At 50.8% G+C, this 13,388-nt stretch overlaps 1 protein-coding gene across 4 annotated transcripts in view; it reads left to right on the top strand.

Moving 5' to 3' along the window:
• The first annotated feature begins 558 nt into the window (after nucleotides 1–558).
• Nucleotides 559–13,388, top strand: part of LOC141750102 (rho GTPase-activating protein 39-like) — a 56,190-nt gene continuing 43,360 nt past the window's right edge. The window contains exon 1 of one of the 4 annotated variants that reach the window (XM_074604684.1): nucleotides 559–686. In XM_074604684.1, coding sequence (XP_074460785.1) covers nucleotides 676–686 — 11 coding nt within the window. In that variant the 5' untranslated portion in view covers nucleotides 559–675. Of the gene's footprint in view, nucleotides 687–806; nucleotides 1,264–2,448; nucleotides 2,809–13,388 lie in introns of those variants that run through there. The other 3 variants (XM_074604686.1, XM_074604688.1, XM_074604687.1) reach the window with 3 other exon arrangements.

The raw sequence follows: 13,388 nt of genomic DNA, 5'->3' as shown, positions 1-13,388 counted from the left end.
TCCCAAGCGCCGCTTCCCGACCCCGCTCTCGGAGGATGTCAGGAGTTGGAGGGGGCAGAGCAGAGCCGCTGGAGCCCGGCGGCAGCTGCCCGTTTGGGGACCCCCGCCAGCTCTGGGGGCGGCGGGCGGCAGCGTCGGGGACACGCATCACGGGGACAGCCGATTTCCCGGGGCAGCTGTGGTCCGGGAGCGGGCACAGGCTACAGCTGGGACCGGCACAGTCTCCGGGGGGGCCGGTGCCGCCGGAGCCGGGGGCAGGCTGCGACCCGCCTGCGCTCCCGAGAGCCCCGCGCCGCCCGTGACGGACGGCACGGCTCCTGCCGCGATTCTCCTCACAAACCTGGTCGCGGCAGCTTGGCCGTCGCCATTGCCCTGCCACTCAAATAACGCTTCGGCTCCTCCAAAACTGAGGTCCCGGCTCCGCTTCTCCCCTCCCGGGGCTGGGGCTCGGGAGGGCCCCGGCGCGGCCGCAGCCGCCGGCAGGGGCTGCCCTCGGCCCGCCCGCCCCGCCGGCCCGTGCCGGCGCCCCCCAGCAGAGGGACCCAGGGAGCGGCCGGGGGTCCCGCCGGCCGGGCCGGGCCGGGCCGGGCCGCACCGCCCCCGGGCGGGGCCCGGGCTCGGGTTTCACATCCTGCCCCGCTCGCGGGCAGAGTGGGTGGTGCGGCCGAGCGGGCCATGGCGGAGAGGTGAGTGCGAGCCGCCGCGCACCTGTTGAGGCAGGAGGGGAGGCGCTGCCGCCCCCTCGGGGTCTGGCGGGGCCGGGGTGGTGGGCGCGGGGCCGGGCGGGCCGCGGGCGCCGGTGGGCAGGTGAGGGACTGCCGACGCCGGGCCGGGCCGAGCCGAGCCCAGCCGGGCCGAGCCGTGTGGTGGCAGCGGCAGGGCCCGGTCGAGCCCGGCGGCCAACTTGTGCGAGGAGCTGCTCCCCCACAGCCGCTCCCCGCCCGCACCTGCTCGGCCCCACCAGAGGGGCTCCTTGTAAGGCCCCGCTCCCGGCGGGACGCGGCGGCCATTGCCAGGACCGCGGTGTTTGCAGCCTCCCAGCGAGGCGGGTGGCCCCGGGTTCCACGGGGCCGAGCTGGCCTGGCCCTGACCTGCAGCTCCCCATCCTGCCTGGGCCTTGGGGCGTCCAGCAGCGGCAGCATTGCCTTTCCCGGAGGCTGTGGCCGGGCTCTGCTGGGTGCCCTCGCACCTCTGAAGACGAGCGGTTGATCAGAAGCACCCTCTGATTTTCTACCAGTTTTGGACCCGGCTCGCAGGCTCTAGGTGGGTTGCACGTATAGGTTGCTCTCTGTCACTTATCAAACCAAACGGAATTACAAATTGACAGTGTTTTCTTGGTCAAGGACAGGAATGGCTGTTGCAGTTGGTTTGCTGGAGAGGGGTGACCACGAGATTGTTCACTTCTCACCTGGAAGCGTGTAGGGAGCCAGGATCACCTGTTGGCAGTGAAAATGGAGGGCCCGGTAGCCAGGCCAGTTTCCCAGGCTGTATCCGGCTCCCAACAAACAGGGGTGGATTTTATGGCTCCTCTGAATAACCCTATTCGGGGAGAATTCCTCCTGGTAGTTCTGCACCTCAGCTTGTCATCCAGAAGTGGTTGAATGAAGTTTGTCTCTGCTGGGAGGAAGGCACAGAGCCTGGCAGAAGCATTGTCCTCCCTGTGGCTGATGCCAGTTGCTCTTGCACTATTTTGCTATCATTTTTTTTTTTCTTCCTAGATGAAAAGCTCAGAACGATTTAACATTCCTGCGAGCACGGCTCTCCCCAGGGGCACCAGATTTCAGCTGGCTTCTCACATTCTCTTTGTCTGGGGGAGAGGAGGGAGGGCTGTGCTGGCGTTTTTCCCGGTACCTCAATGATGGTGCAAGGTGTTCGGGATAATTTTTTGTTTCTCTTGCATTTGAAGTTGCTTTTTTCCTTTCTCTTCTGTATCTTCTCCAGCAGAACACAACTTGAGTTAGTCCATAAGAAGGAGTATCTTGGGAAGGGATAGCAAATCCCCTTGAGAGTGGATGTAGAATACCAGAATTTGTCCAGAGCAAAATGATTAGCACAGGAGCACGCTCTTGGTCTGCCAGCAGCAGCAACTCAGAGCGGTTTCTTCTGCCTCCCTGCTTGTGACAGCCAAGGGCGCCTGGGGATTGAAGTTGCGTTGCGTGCTTCAGGGGGTGAGCTGGAAAACCTGACAAAGCCACGTAGATCTGGGGCTATTGTTCCGCTAGCCAGCACGGAGGAGCACAGGGCTTCTTGCACTGGATTTCAGCATAATTTTTCCAGCGTATCCCCACTGCCTATCTCTTTGGTGCTTTTTGAGTTTGGTGTTTGCAGTGTTGATGAGGCAGCTATTTGGAATGATGCTGAGATCACAGTGGATTATAGGAATGTGGATTTTGAAACCAGCTTTTTGGTGAGATAGTTCATATGCCTTCTGTATTCGCAACAGGTTTGCTTAGCTGAAACAGATGTCTTGGCCTTAGCTGGGAGCACATAAGCTATGGGGAGACCTAAGTATACTGGCCTGGTGCATTTTGTAACCAGAAGAATTTTATGGTCATCCTTGTGATGCAAAAGGCTGCTTTCAGCCTGACTGTTACTGGATCCGCAGCTGGAAACCTCATGAGAGACTTGCGCGTTTAATGTGCCAAGAAGACATGCAGAATCTGGTTCACTGGACGCTGCTCTGGTTTAGGGGCACAAAAGGCAAACACCTCTGATTCAAGTGACTTGATCTCTAGAAAAACGTGATGTGCCATGGTGCAAACATGAAAGGAGGAGAGACTGAGACTCTTATAGTGAACTGCCTAATGGGTAAGAAAATCTTGCAGATTTCAATATATTTGTGCTTGAGCTTGAGGTGCTATTTTAATCAGTCTTTTGGTGTTGGCTTCATAAGATTGGGGCAACTGCCTGCTGGCAACCAGGTAAAGTTTTATAAACCAGGGAACGGGGTGGGGTTTTTTTTCCCCATACAGCCACGGAGGAAGAACTATTGGCATTGAGGGGCTGTGGGAAGCACTGTAAGATCTGAATCAGCTTTAATGGAATTGCTTCTGTAATTAAAGGTAACGAAGCATAAACTGCCATAGGATTCTGACTTTTTGGCCCATGAGGGTTTTTTTTTTTATTTTTTCCCCTGCCAGTGCAGTTTAAATATTTATATTCATGAACCCTTTCTTTGAAGTCAGACAAGAATGTGTCATATCTAGATTTCTTGATAGGTAAGTGTGTTAGTAAGAATACTACATGGTTGCCATTTTACCTATGGAGAAGAAAGCTTTTCAGTTTGGACTTGCTGTTTTAGCGGCATGGTTTTGGCTGTTTGAATTCAACAGTCTTGGACGTGAGCAGAGGGAAATCTGCTCCGGAAGCACTGGGGATTGTTGAAGTCCTGTTAGCTGGGTGGGAAGAACGACTGGGAATGGTACTGAGTGTACTTGTTCAGTGGAAAACCTGCTGGTCTGGCTGGCCATTTTGATTTGATTAATAGAAAATATAAAGGACTCGCATGCTTTATGTCCTCATTACGATGAAGACTCTTAATTTTGTTATTGAATCTCAGTATCTTTAGTATGAGTTTGTTGCATATAGTTAATTCAGGCTTTAATTTGTCTTCGCCTGAATACTAGTTAGTGTTTTTTTTTCAAAAGCTTTAATTTAAGGAATGAGTGAAAACTTCATGCATCATCAGCCTGCCCTGGAGCTGCTGATGGACTCCTTGTGTCTGAACTCGGCTGTGGCTTTGTAGCAAAGGTGTCTTCTGGTTTTGGCAAGGCATCTGGACCTCCTGTTGTTATTCAGCGCAGAGCCCCCCACATGCTCTGAACTCGGTCCACATGCTCTGAACTCTGTCCACGTGCCCTGTTCTGGTTTACCCTCTTCGTCATTGGCTTAAATAAGGCTGTGTATAAACGTCCTCTCTGTAGCTAGCTGGGACTGCAGGACAAGCTTCTGCTCCCAGAGGGTTGTCTGGCTCTCGTCTGCTGGTGACTGTTGTGGTAACTCACCTCACAGTAAATGAGCTGGGGTGGTGAAGGTCTCTGTTTCTTCTCTGACATCAGTGGAGATAAGTGCAGGTGGGAGAGGTTATCGGCAGCCCGACCTCTGCCGTGCACTCCTGGTGTCATCCCTGCTCCTCTGAACGTGTTGCTGGAGCTATCGCTGAGCTTGCCAGGGCAGTTTCCTCGGGATTAAATGACTTAGGGGTGAAAGACCAACTGGCTTTAAGTGTAACCAGGAGTGTGTTTTTGCTCCAGTAATTCTGCTGGCAGAGGCAGAAGAGGGGTGATAAGCTGTGGAGGACAAGGTAGTCATCTTGTCCACCATCGCTGCTGTGTCCTTTTTAAGCTGCTCCCATCAGCAGGCCCAGCATGGCCTGGAGCTGGCTCCTCAGGTGGAGTCGTGCATTCAGTTACAGTGTTTGACTAGGCAGATAAAGCCTGGTCCTTGTGAAACACCTTCAGACGCACCAGAGTCTTCTGATGGAAACTAATCAGAAGTTCAAAGGAAAGAAGCAGTGTTTCCTCCTTCCCTGTGGTCTTCTTTCCCAGTGTTTCCATTCCTGTCGTACTACCCAGATGGCTTTCGCAGTGGATGATGCAATTAGGAGGAGATGCTTGCAAGCTATCAGCAAATAAATATGTCAGAATTTGAAATGCTCCGTTTAGGCTCCATCAGTCCTTCCCAGGTGGAGTGCAATTATTTGTGCCTTGTTGTGACATGTATACGCTTGTGTTTCTTTAAAAAGCCCTCTGGGCAGATTTGAATAGTGAGTGAAGTGCCTCTTGTTTGTAATAAAAATAAATTCTGGAGCAGACACTGGGATTTGGTTTTAGCTGGATTCATAGAGGGTTTCTGAGCTTGGTCTTTGTCTCGTGGGAGAATGGAAAAAATACCATTATTTGGGATACATTCTCTCATCCTGATTTACTGTTCCAAGTGTTTGAGGTTACTGTTGTAAGGAATAAGAGTGTTTTCTATTTCCAGTTGAATATTGACCAGCAAGTTCCAGTGTAGCTGGTGTCAACGATCCTCCAGCTACTCTCCCGAGCTTTTTTTCTTTGTGTTGTCACTTGCCATTTTTCGGTTATGCAACACGCAGAGCCAAAAGAGTTTGGGAAGCTTATAATGAGGATGCTGAAGATCTAGATTGCTTGTTTGCAGTGAAGTATGGGCGATGGAAAGGACTCCCTCATCCCTCAGGGAAGCGTTGGTACGGATGGTGCAGCAGCTCGAGGAGCGTGTCTGGCCTCCCGCAGTTGCATGCTTCAGGTGAAAAGAAGGGGCTCTGGTTGGACAATACCGACTTTTGAAAATTCCCCCTGAAAAAAACCAAGCTGAAGAACCAAAGCACTGGAGATACTGAGATTATTTTTTTGGGGGGGGGGGGGGGGGTTCTTTTGTCTTTTTGGACTTAAGGTCTTATATGAAATTCCACTGAGGGCTTTATGCTGCAGAATGCTGGGGAATTTCTGAAATGGAGAGATCTGAATAAAATTATATATTGGTAGCTCCATCAGCCACCAGAGGCGAATAGAAGGCTGGTTCTACAGAGAAGATGTATTTTCTTACTCCTCTCATTTTCTGCTTGTGCCCAGCTCCCCAAGCCAAGCTGTCACTGCACTTTGACTTCCTTGATGGAAACTGCTCTGATGTGAGATGAAAGGGAGGTGACAGGGAGTGCCCCGTGTTCCCTGGGCTTGCTGTGCATTCCTCTTTAAGCCTGGAGCAGAGCAGTCCCGGGCCTCTGTAAACTGAACTTTTTCTTAGCCACAGGGTTTATGATCTACTGAAAACAAACAAGCCAAGCAGAGCGGGAGGGGGTGGGGGGAACCAAACCTGCGCTGGGCTCACTTGTGTGTGTAACTTGGCAGACGTGGGACGCTGCCATAAGGCGTTTTGCTTTGGCAGATGGGGCTGTTTCCTACCTGGGCAAACAAGGTCACTGCGTTCTGGCTGGAGACCTGTTACACAGGCAGAAAAGACTCAGTGTAGTGGGACTTTGTGTCATCTTGGACATCGTGAACTGGTGGCCCGGGGCCAGGTGCAGTGTAGCAGGGATAACTTCTTTGTTCTGTAGAGCTGGTTTTTCTGTTTGGTTTTGCTTGGGTTTATTTTTTTTTCCCAGAAGAACGACAAAGAGGCTTACTGTCTCCATCACCAGTGATACCAAGAAAAGCCCCGCACAATGCTGCCCGATGAGTTGGGACCGGGCTCAGCAAATCCCCTTTAACCACATGGAGTTCAGCCGTCTTGGTTTTTTTTTTTTTTTATTCTGAGGCAGTGCAGCGTCTTGTCCATGGGTTTTCATGTGTAGCAGCAGCCAGGGCTCAGTTTGGGAGAAGGATGAATCGGCATTAAAATATTTTCAGTAATGAAGTGAAGTCAGCGAAAAAGTTATCATAGGAGACTTTATAGATGGATAATTAAATACAGACCCAGGGGTTGCAGTGGGTGAGCAGTGCTGTGTAGTGTTGCCTGGAAAGGTGCCCCTCCAGAAGCTGTGGCCAGACCAGACGGTGGATGTTGGCTGCAGTTTTCGGTGCCTCCGCACTGTCTGTCGGGCCCATGGAGTGGGTGGCTGGGTTTTACTGTTGGAACCCCAACCTGCTCCAGCCGACTGATCGTGGCCATGCCAGCTGCTCCCGCGCCTGGTCCTCACCCCCCCGCTAATCTGCTGGTGCAGTTATGCGCTCCCCCACGCAGCCTTATCTACTCCGGGCTTGTTTCCCATGTGCTTTCGGTGTTGCATGGGAAATAGCAAGTGCAGGGTTGTTTCCAGACATGGGGTACGCAGCGGGTGGTCACACCCTGTAATCCAGGCTCTGAGTCTCCCTTATATTTGTTAAACAGTAACTCAAGGTCCAGCTGTCAGTTTCAACATGTTCAGTTTGTCATAAAACTGCAAATGCCATATTTGGTCCTTTTCTGGCCTGGGGACTGTTTCCTCATCATGTATATTGTAGTTCTTTGATAGTCCCCCGATAGCTGCAGACATCCAGCTGTGTATCAGCCACACTGTCTAACTTTTCTCTTCTCCCTAGCTACAGGTTTGGGACATTTTTTTTATTAGGCCTTCCAAGCATTGTCTAAGCTATGGTGAGAGGAGAAGCTTCAAGTGTTCTATGCGTTCTTGGTGATGAATCAACATCAAGTGAAGCAAAGAGAGCCGGGAAAAAGGGCTGTGAGCTGAGGTGCAGAGCCTGGAGCGTGTCCGGCATGAGGAGCACTTAGTGTATGCCTGAGGATAAATGCTAAGCAAGTTGTAATGAGGAGGTATATTTTCTTAGCAATTTATACCATTGTAATACAATGGATAGTCTGGCTGGGATACGACTGAGTTGCGCTTAGTCGGTACAGTACGATGAGTGTGAAGCAAGTAGTGTTAGGGCTTGGAGGGCAGCTTTGTACTTGGGTTGGTGCTGCTGCTGCTGGCCTGCAGTCCTGTGTTAGAGCAGAAGAGTTGCAGTTCTGCCTTGGAAACTCCTTAGAAAGCTTGCCCCTGAAATAAGCTACTTCAATTCTCGTGAAATTAGTTTTGAAATCGCTGAAAATGAGGGTGGAAAGCAAGTGCTGTGGTCCTTTCTGTGCTGTGGGTTTAGAAGCTGCTGAGGAAATGCTTGGTGAGAAGACGGTGGTATGACAACTCAGCCTAAATTCACTTAAGCTGTAATTTGAATTTAGTCTAAAACATGGGTTTGAGGTTCTGGAGACTGTAGGCTTTTCCAAAGCAGGAGTCTGTTTCGTGTGGCAATAAGCATAAAAGATAATAAAGACAGCGATGATCTTCTGGGGGTGAAGCTGTGTACTGCCACCCTTGTTTCTTCTGGCCCTGGGTCCTGTCACCAGAATGGTTGAGGTGATTAAAGCAAGGGTAAACTGGCTGCTTTTTAGTTAGCAAGCTGAATTAGCTCCGTGTGGGATTTGAGGAGCTCCAGTGCCCTTGTGATGAGCTCTGAGGATGGGCCGTGGGGAAAGAGCTGGGGGGGGGAGGGGGTGAAAGCAGAGGGGACCCCCTCCTTCCAGCAGCAGCAAGTCATTGGATCCGCTCTGCTTTCAGTGTACCATGACGTTATCATCCAGTTCCCTCTCCCATGGTCCATCGGGCCAGCTTCGGATGCTGTGCTGCAGGGGTGACTTTGGCCATGTTGTTGAGACTTTGGCCTTGAATGCCAAAACCCAGCTGCGAGAGAGGGAGGCTGGCAGAGACCTGCTGTGGGGCAGAGCTCCCTTTGGCGGGGGGGCAGTTGTTCAGATTGCTCTTGTTGTTGAAACAAGGAGGGCTGAATGAGTCCAGCAAAAGGGGAGATAGCGGTGATTTCAGCCTCTCTGTCTCCCTGTAGCTTCTCCCCAGCAAGGTGGCCTCTCTAGGTGCCGTGGCAGAGTCCCCCATTGGCCACCCAGCGCTGCCTCTAATGGCTGAGCACGTGTGTGCTTAAACTTTATTTGGTCTTGGAGGGATGAAATCACTTGCTTTTGTCTCCGTTTGGATAAGGAAAGCTTCTGCTGAGCTGCAAGGGCTGTCTGTGTGTGTGTGGGAGGAGGAGTTTGTTGGTAACCTGGCATGTTTGGTGCCAGGCATGCTTGCTGCTGGGCTATAGGGAGCCTTCATCTTGGGGTACTTTTCCATCTGCTGCTCTGTCTCTGGAGCATGAAGGTGGGAAATGGTGGGCAGCGTGGTGATCACCAAATAGCTTAATGAAATAGTCCAGAGTTGAGCTTGAAGTGTAGATATGGGTGATTTCCAGTGGTTGATGTGCTCAGTCCTGCGTGGCCTGGATGGTGACCTATGCACGAGGCATGTTGATTTTTGGGCTGCATCCTGCGCCAGAGGGGCTCTTTGGAGAAGAGAACAGTTTCCTATTTGAGAGTGTCTCCTGACACCACGTACATCTTGTACTCTGGGTGCTGAAATAAAATAGCCCCCGCAGCTGGCCGCAGCGGCTCCGTTACCGCTGTCCTGGCAGCTCCTGTGGCGCCTGCCCACAGCAGAGTTCGGCCCCCAGGAATGGCGTGGGCAGGGGAGGGCATGCGTTTGATTCCTGTTACCTTGATAAAACCTCTGCTCTTTGCAGCAGTTGCCATTTCTTCAAACGAATTTGTGGGAATGGTCAGAGAACAGACAAATTTTTCATGGGGCTGCCTGCGGTGCCGCTTTCTTGCCCTCCATGTCCCAGCCAGACTGGGGTTAAACCCAGAGATTCTGTGGACTGCAAAGAGGATTTGAGGGGCTTTATGTGAATTAACAGTATTCCCCCTGAAATTACCATTTTGGGGCTGTTACCTGTGGTAGAGGCTTGTGCTTGTGACAGAGCACTGGAACAGGCTGCCCAGGGAGGTTGTGGAGTCCCCTTCTCTGGAGATTTTCAAGACCCGCCTGGATGCAGCCCTGAGGGATGTGCTTTAGGCAATCCTGCTCTAGCAGGGGAGTTGGACTAGATGATCTCTAGAGGTCCCTTCCAACTCTGAAGATTCCGTGATTCCGTGCTGCTTTGCTTAAAGGGCTATAGGTGTTTCCCCTGGGAAAGGCAAACAGCATCCGTGAGCATAAACAGCTTTAACGGTGAGATGTGTCTGTACCAGAGCTTGGACTGCTCTGTTGGTCCTCATGGAAGTGCAGCCTTTCATTAGGACAGGCAGTACGTGGTCCCGTGGACAGAGAGCGATGTCCGTGTGGCTGGCTGTGAAAATCGGTTGCCGCTGGGGGGATGGTCAGCCAACCCCTTTCCGGGGTGCAGCCCTGTCATGTCAGAGCTTTCCCTGCTGCTCAAGAGGCAGAGGAGTATCAGGCTTCATTTCTTTCAACTTCACACCTGCTAAGCTGTGACAGAAGATGTCAAGAAGAGTAATGAACAGCTGGGAGATGTAAACCTTTGTTTTTCTTGTGCTTCAGGCAAAAATTGATCGGTGAATTTCTTATTTTTTAAATTAAAATCTGTTGCTGACTAAACCCATCTTGCAATCTGTTAGCAACTGGGGCCTGCCTCTTGTCTCTGGCAGGAGCTGTATGGGCCTCGATTTTGACCGCAGCTCTGTGTGCTCGACAGTGCTGAGAACAAGGGAGAAGGTCCAGGCTGTGGCTGCTCCCTGGAAGGGAGACGCTGCCACAGGGCTCTGCTCTCCTGGGAGCTTGTGGTCCTGTATTCCCACAGGAAGGAGGAGCCTTGACCCCTCTGCCTCTCATCTGGTGGGCCCCTCAGGAGGTGCCTTCATCACAGAACGTGTTTCCAGCTGGAAACGCATCTCAGTTTTGACATCTGGAAACTGAGAATACGCTCTTACCTGTGAAAACTCAGTACATATGTGCCCCAGGAACAGTCATGATAACTCTGAGCCTGTGGTATGATGGGCTCTCTATAACTGGCAGCATTAATAAAATCAATGAGACTTATGTCTGCCCTGCCATAGAGCTGGTGTTTACTCATGACTCTGCTAAAAAGGGGCTGTCTGTCGCAGTTGTGAGAGAGCCCTGATATTTGTCTGCCTTGTACGGCTCTCCCTCTGCTAAGAGTAGCTGATAGGACCAGAAGCGGTATGGTAGTTATTTGATGATGACATTGACAGCTCAGAAGAAATAGATACCTCCACCAAGAAGAGATCAAAGGCTTCCCCCCCTCCCCCCCCCAGTTAAAGAGAGACAGAAAACAAAAGGAAATGTGCAGGGAAAAAAAGGCTGGTGCAGTGAGAAGGATGTTGCTCAAAAAGGGGAAACTGTATCCATACAAGAAGACCAAAAAAAGTACGTATTTCAGCAGATTACATGTAAAATCAAAATAAGGCAGGCCAGAGTAAGACTTTTGAAGAGTGAATTTGTCAAATATGATTAACTTTCAGAAGTATCAGAAACCTTTTGGAGGCAAGCAGCAGAAGAGAGAAAGGTGTGAGAGGCATGGAAGATAAAGCCACCACAGAAAAATCTAAACCATTTCTTGGCCATCTTGACTCTTGTGGAGGAGCTTTGTAGTTTGCAAAGCTACAAAGCTCGCTACAAAAGAGCTGTCTGAGAAGTTGTCTCACGTTGAATGTCAGTAGAAATAGCTTTACAGCAAACAGAGGAACTGATAAGAAACTGTACGGAACAGATAGCATTTACTTGAGAGAGCTGTACGATCTTAAATCTGAAATTGCTGGGATACTTTTGTGTGTATCCTGTTGCTTAAGTGCCCTTGGTATCGCACAAATTGATGGTGGCAAATGCAATGGCATTTTTTAAAAGAGGGGGATCTTGGGGAAATCAGGGAGGTACGTATTGGGTGGCTCAGTATCTGTGCCAGGCGCGCTGCTAGGGAAGGGTTGTAGAGTGGATCCTGGTGACCCTAGACCAGTTGGTCTGACCTCAGTGCCCAGGCCTCTGCAATGAAGAACAAGATCACTGAAGGCATGGCCAAGCAGGGCTTCTTGGAAAAGCGTTAACAGGGCTAATGTAAAGGCAAGCCCTGCCTCATGGGCCTGCTGGAGCTTGGTCAGCACGTGGGTAGCAGGACAAGTGGGTTTCATGTATCTGGGTTTTCAAATGGCCTTTGACAAGGTTCCTCACCAAAGGCTTTCAAGGAACTAAGTCACCATGGGCATTCAGGAAAGGTCTTGTTATAGACGGAGAGCTGGTGAAAGCATAGAATGCAAAGGGTAGAGCTTATTAGTAATTTTCCAGCGTGAGTAAGAGACAGCAGCGAGGCCCCAGAGACTGGTCCTGGGACTGGTTTCCATCCTGTGGGTGACCTCAGGCTTGGAGGGGTACAGTGAAATCCCCAGGTTTGCAGAGGATCCTCGGTTCCTTCAGGTGGTTGGATTACCTCGCTCAAGGTGAGGAAATTCAGAAGGACCTCGCAGAACTGAGCAAGTGGACAGATATGTGGCAGATGAACTTCAGTGTAGGAAAATGTGGGGTACCCATAGGGGAAAATTATCTGTAGTGGGCCTCTGTGATGCTAAACTTGGAACTGGTGACAACAGCTCAGGAAGGAGCTTGGGAGTCGTCATCGGCAGTTCTCTGAAATCATCAGCTCAGTGTGCAATCACAGCTAAAAAATTCAGTGAACGCTGGCGACTGGCAGCAAGGGTGATAAGAACAAAGCAGAGGGCATCGGTTTTGACCCTCTTTAACACCTTGGTGCGTATCCTGGGGGCATGCAGTTATGGTTTCCGCATCTTGAGAAGGACAGTGGTGTTGGGGAGGCTGCAGCGAAGACAAAATGACTGAGGGACACAGCAGCTGCCTTATGAGGAGAGAGGGGAAAAAAATGTGACTCCTTGGTTTGGAATAGAAGTCTGGTGTAGTGTATGATCAAGGTATACAAAATTGTGAAGGAACTGATTAAGTCGAATTTTATCGACTAAGTCTTGTGGCACTAGAACCAGGGACACTTAATGAAACTTATAGCAGATTGGCTTAAAGCAGGTAGAAGGAAGTACTCTTATTTTATACAATGTGTGATGAGCTTCTGAATTCACTGTCCTGGGTGGTTGTGGATGCGAAAGGCATCACCAGGTTCCAAAAGTGTTTGGGTAAATTTACAGGCAGCTAGTCTGAAAGAGATACTAGGAAGAACAGACAGGGATGTGCCTTTAGCATCCATAAACAAGTGTGGATTCTGAGGGAATAAGGAAGAAGATGGAGAGAGGATATGACCAGGCTCACATGCTCTGCCTAACCAACCTCTCCTGTTGTCCTGGCTGTAGACAGGATGGAGGGGCAGTTGGTTTCACCCAAGATGTGTATCTTACGTTCTTGAAAGTTTCTAGAAGCCAACATTAAGTAGGAACGTAGATAGATATGACATGTTGCGGATGAGCCAGCATGGCTTTCGTAGACCAAAATTGAGCCACGTGACTCCATCGTACTTGGAAGGTGTTTGCAAGCACACGGCAGGGGTGATCCAGTGGAGTGGCCTGGTGGACCTCTCTGAAATGTTTCAGCATGGGATATCCAAGAGAAGTCCATCATGGGATGCGTGGGTGAATAAATGGTTAAAGGACAGGCTACAAAGATGAGGGGCCGACTGTCAGACCTCGCAGTGGAGGGAAGTCCCTTGGGGAGCCAGGCTGGGATCTCCGCTGCTCACAGCATTTGTATGTGACCTAGAAAAGGGGTGAAAGCAGTGGCTGGGGAAGAGCATGCTGTGGTTTGCATGCGCAGTGATGGGTTCTGAGCAAATGATGTAAGAAATCCTGAGCGCTGAAATTCGGGTTGGCCAGTGTTTGGCAGCGCTGCAGGAAGGTAAGAGGAGGTTGTGAGCAGGAAAGAGGGGAGGAGAGGACAGAATGAAAAAGTTGCAATGCTGTGGTCTGCTGTCACCTTGAATATTAAGTGAGGGTCAGGTCACCCCATCTCATAAAAGTCCTTGCTTCTAACTGCTGAAAGTAGAATAAGTGCCTCTGCAGGTTTTTGCCTT

Source organism: Larus michahellis, chromosome 12, assembly GCF_964199755.1.
Source record: "Larus michahellis chromosome 12, bLarMic1.1, whole genome shotgun sequence".
Taxonomy (NCBI): domain Eukaryota; kingdom Metazoa; phylum Chordata; class Aves; order Charadriiformes; family Laridae; genus Larus; species Larus michahellis.
The sequence above is the reverse complement of the archived record's forward strand: the minus strand, read 5'-3'. Positions and strand labels throughout refer to the sequence as shown.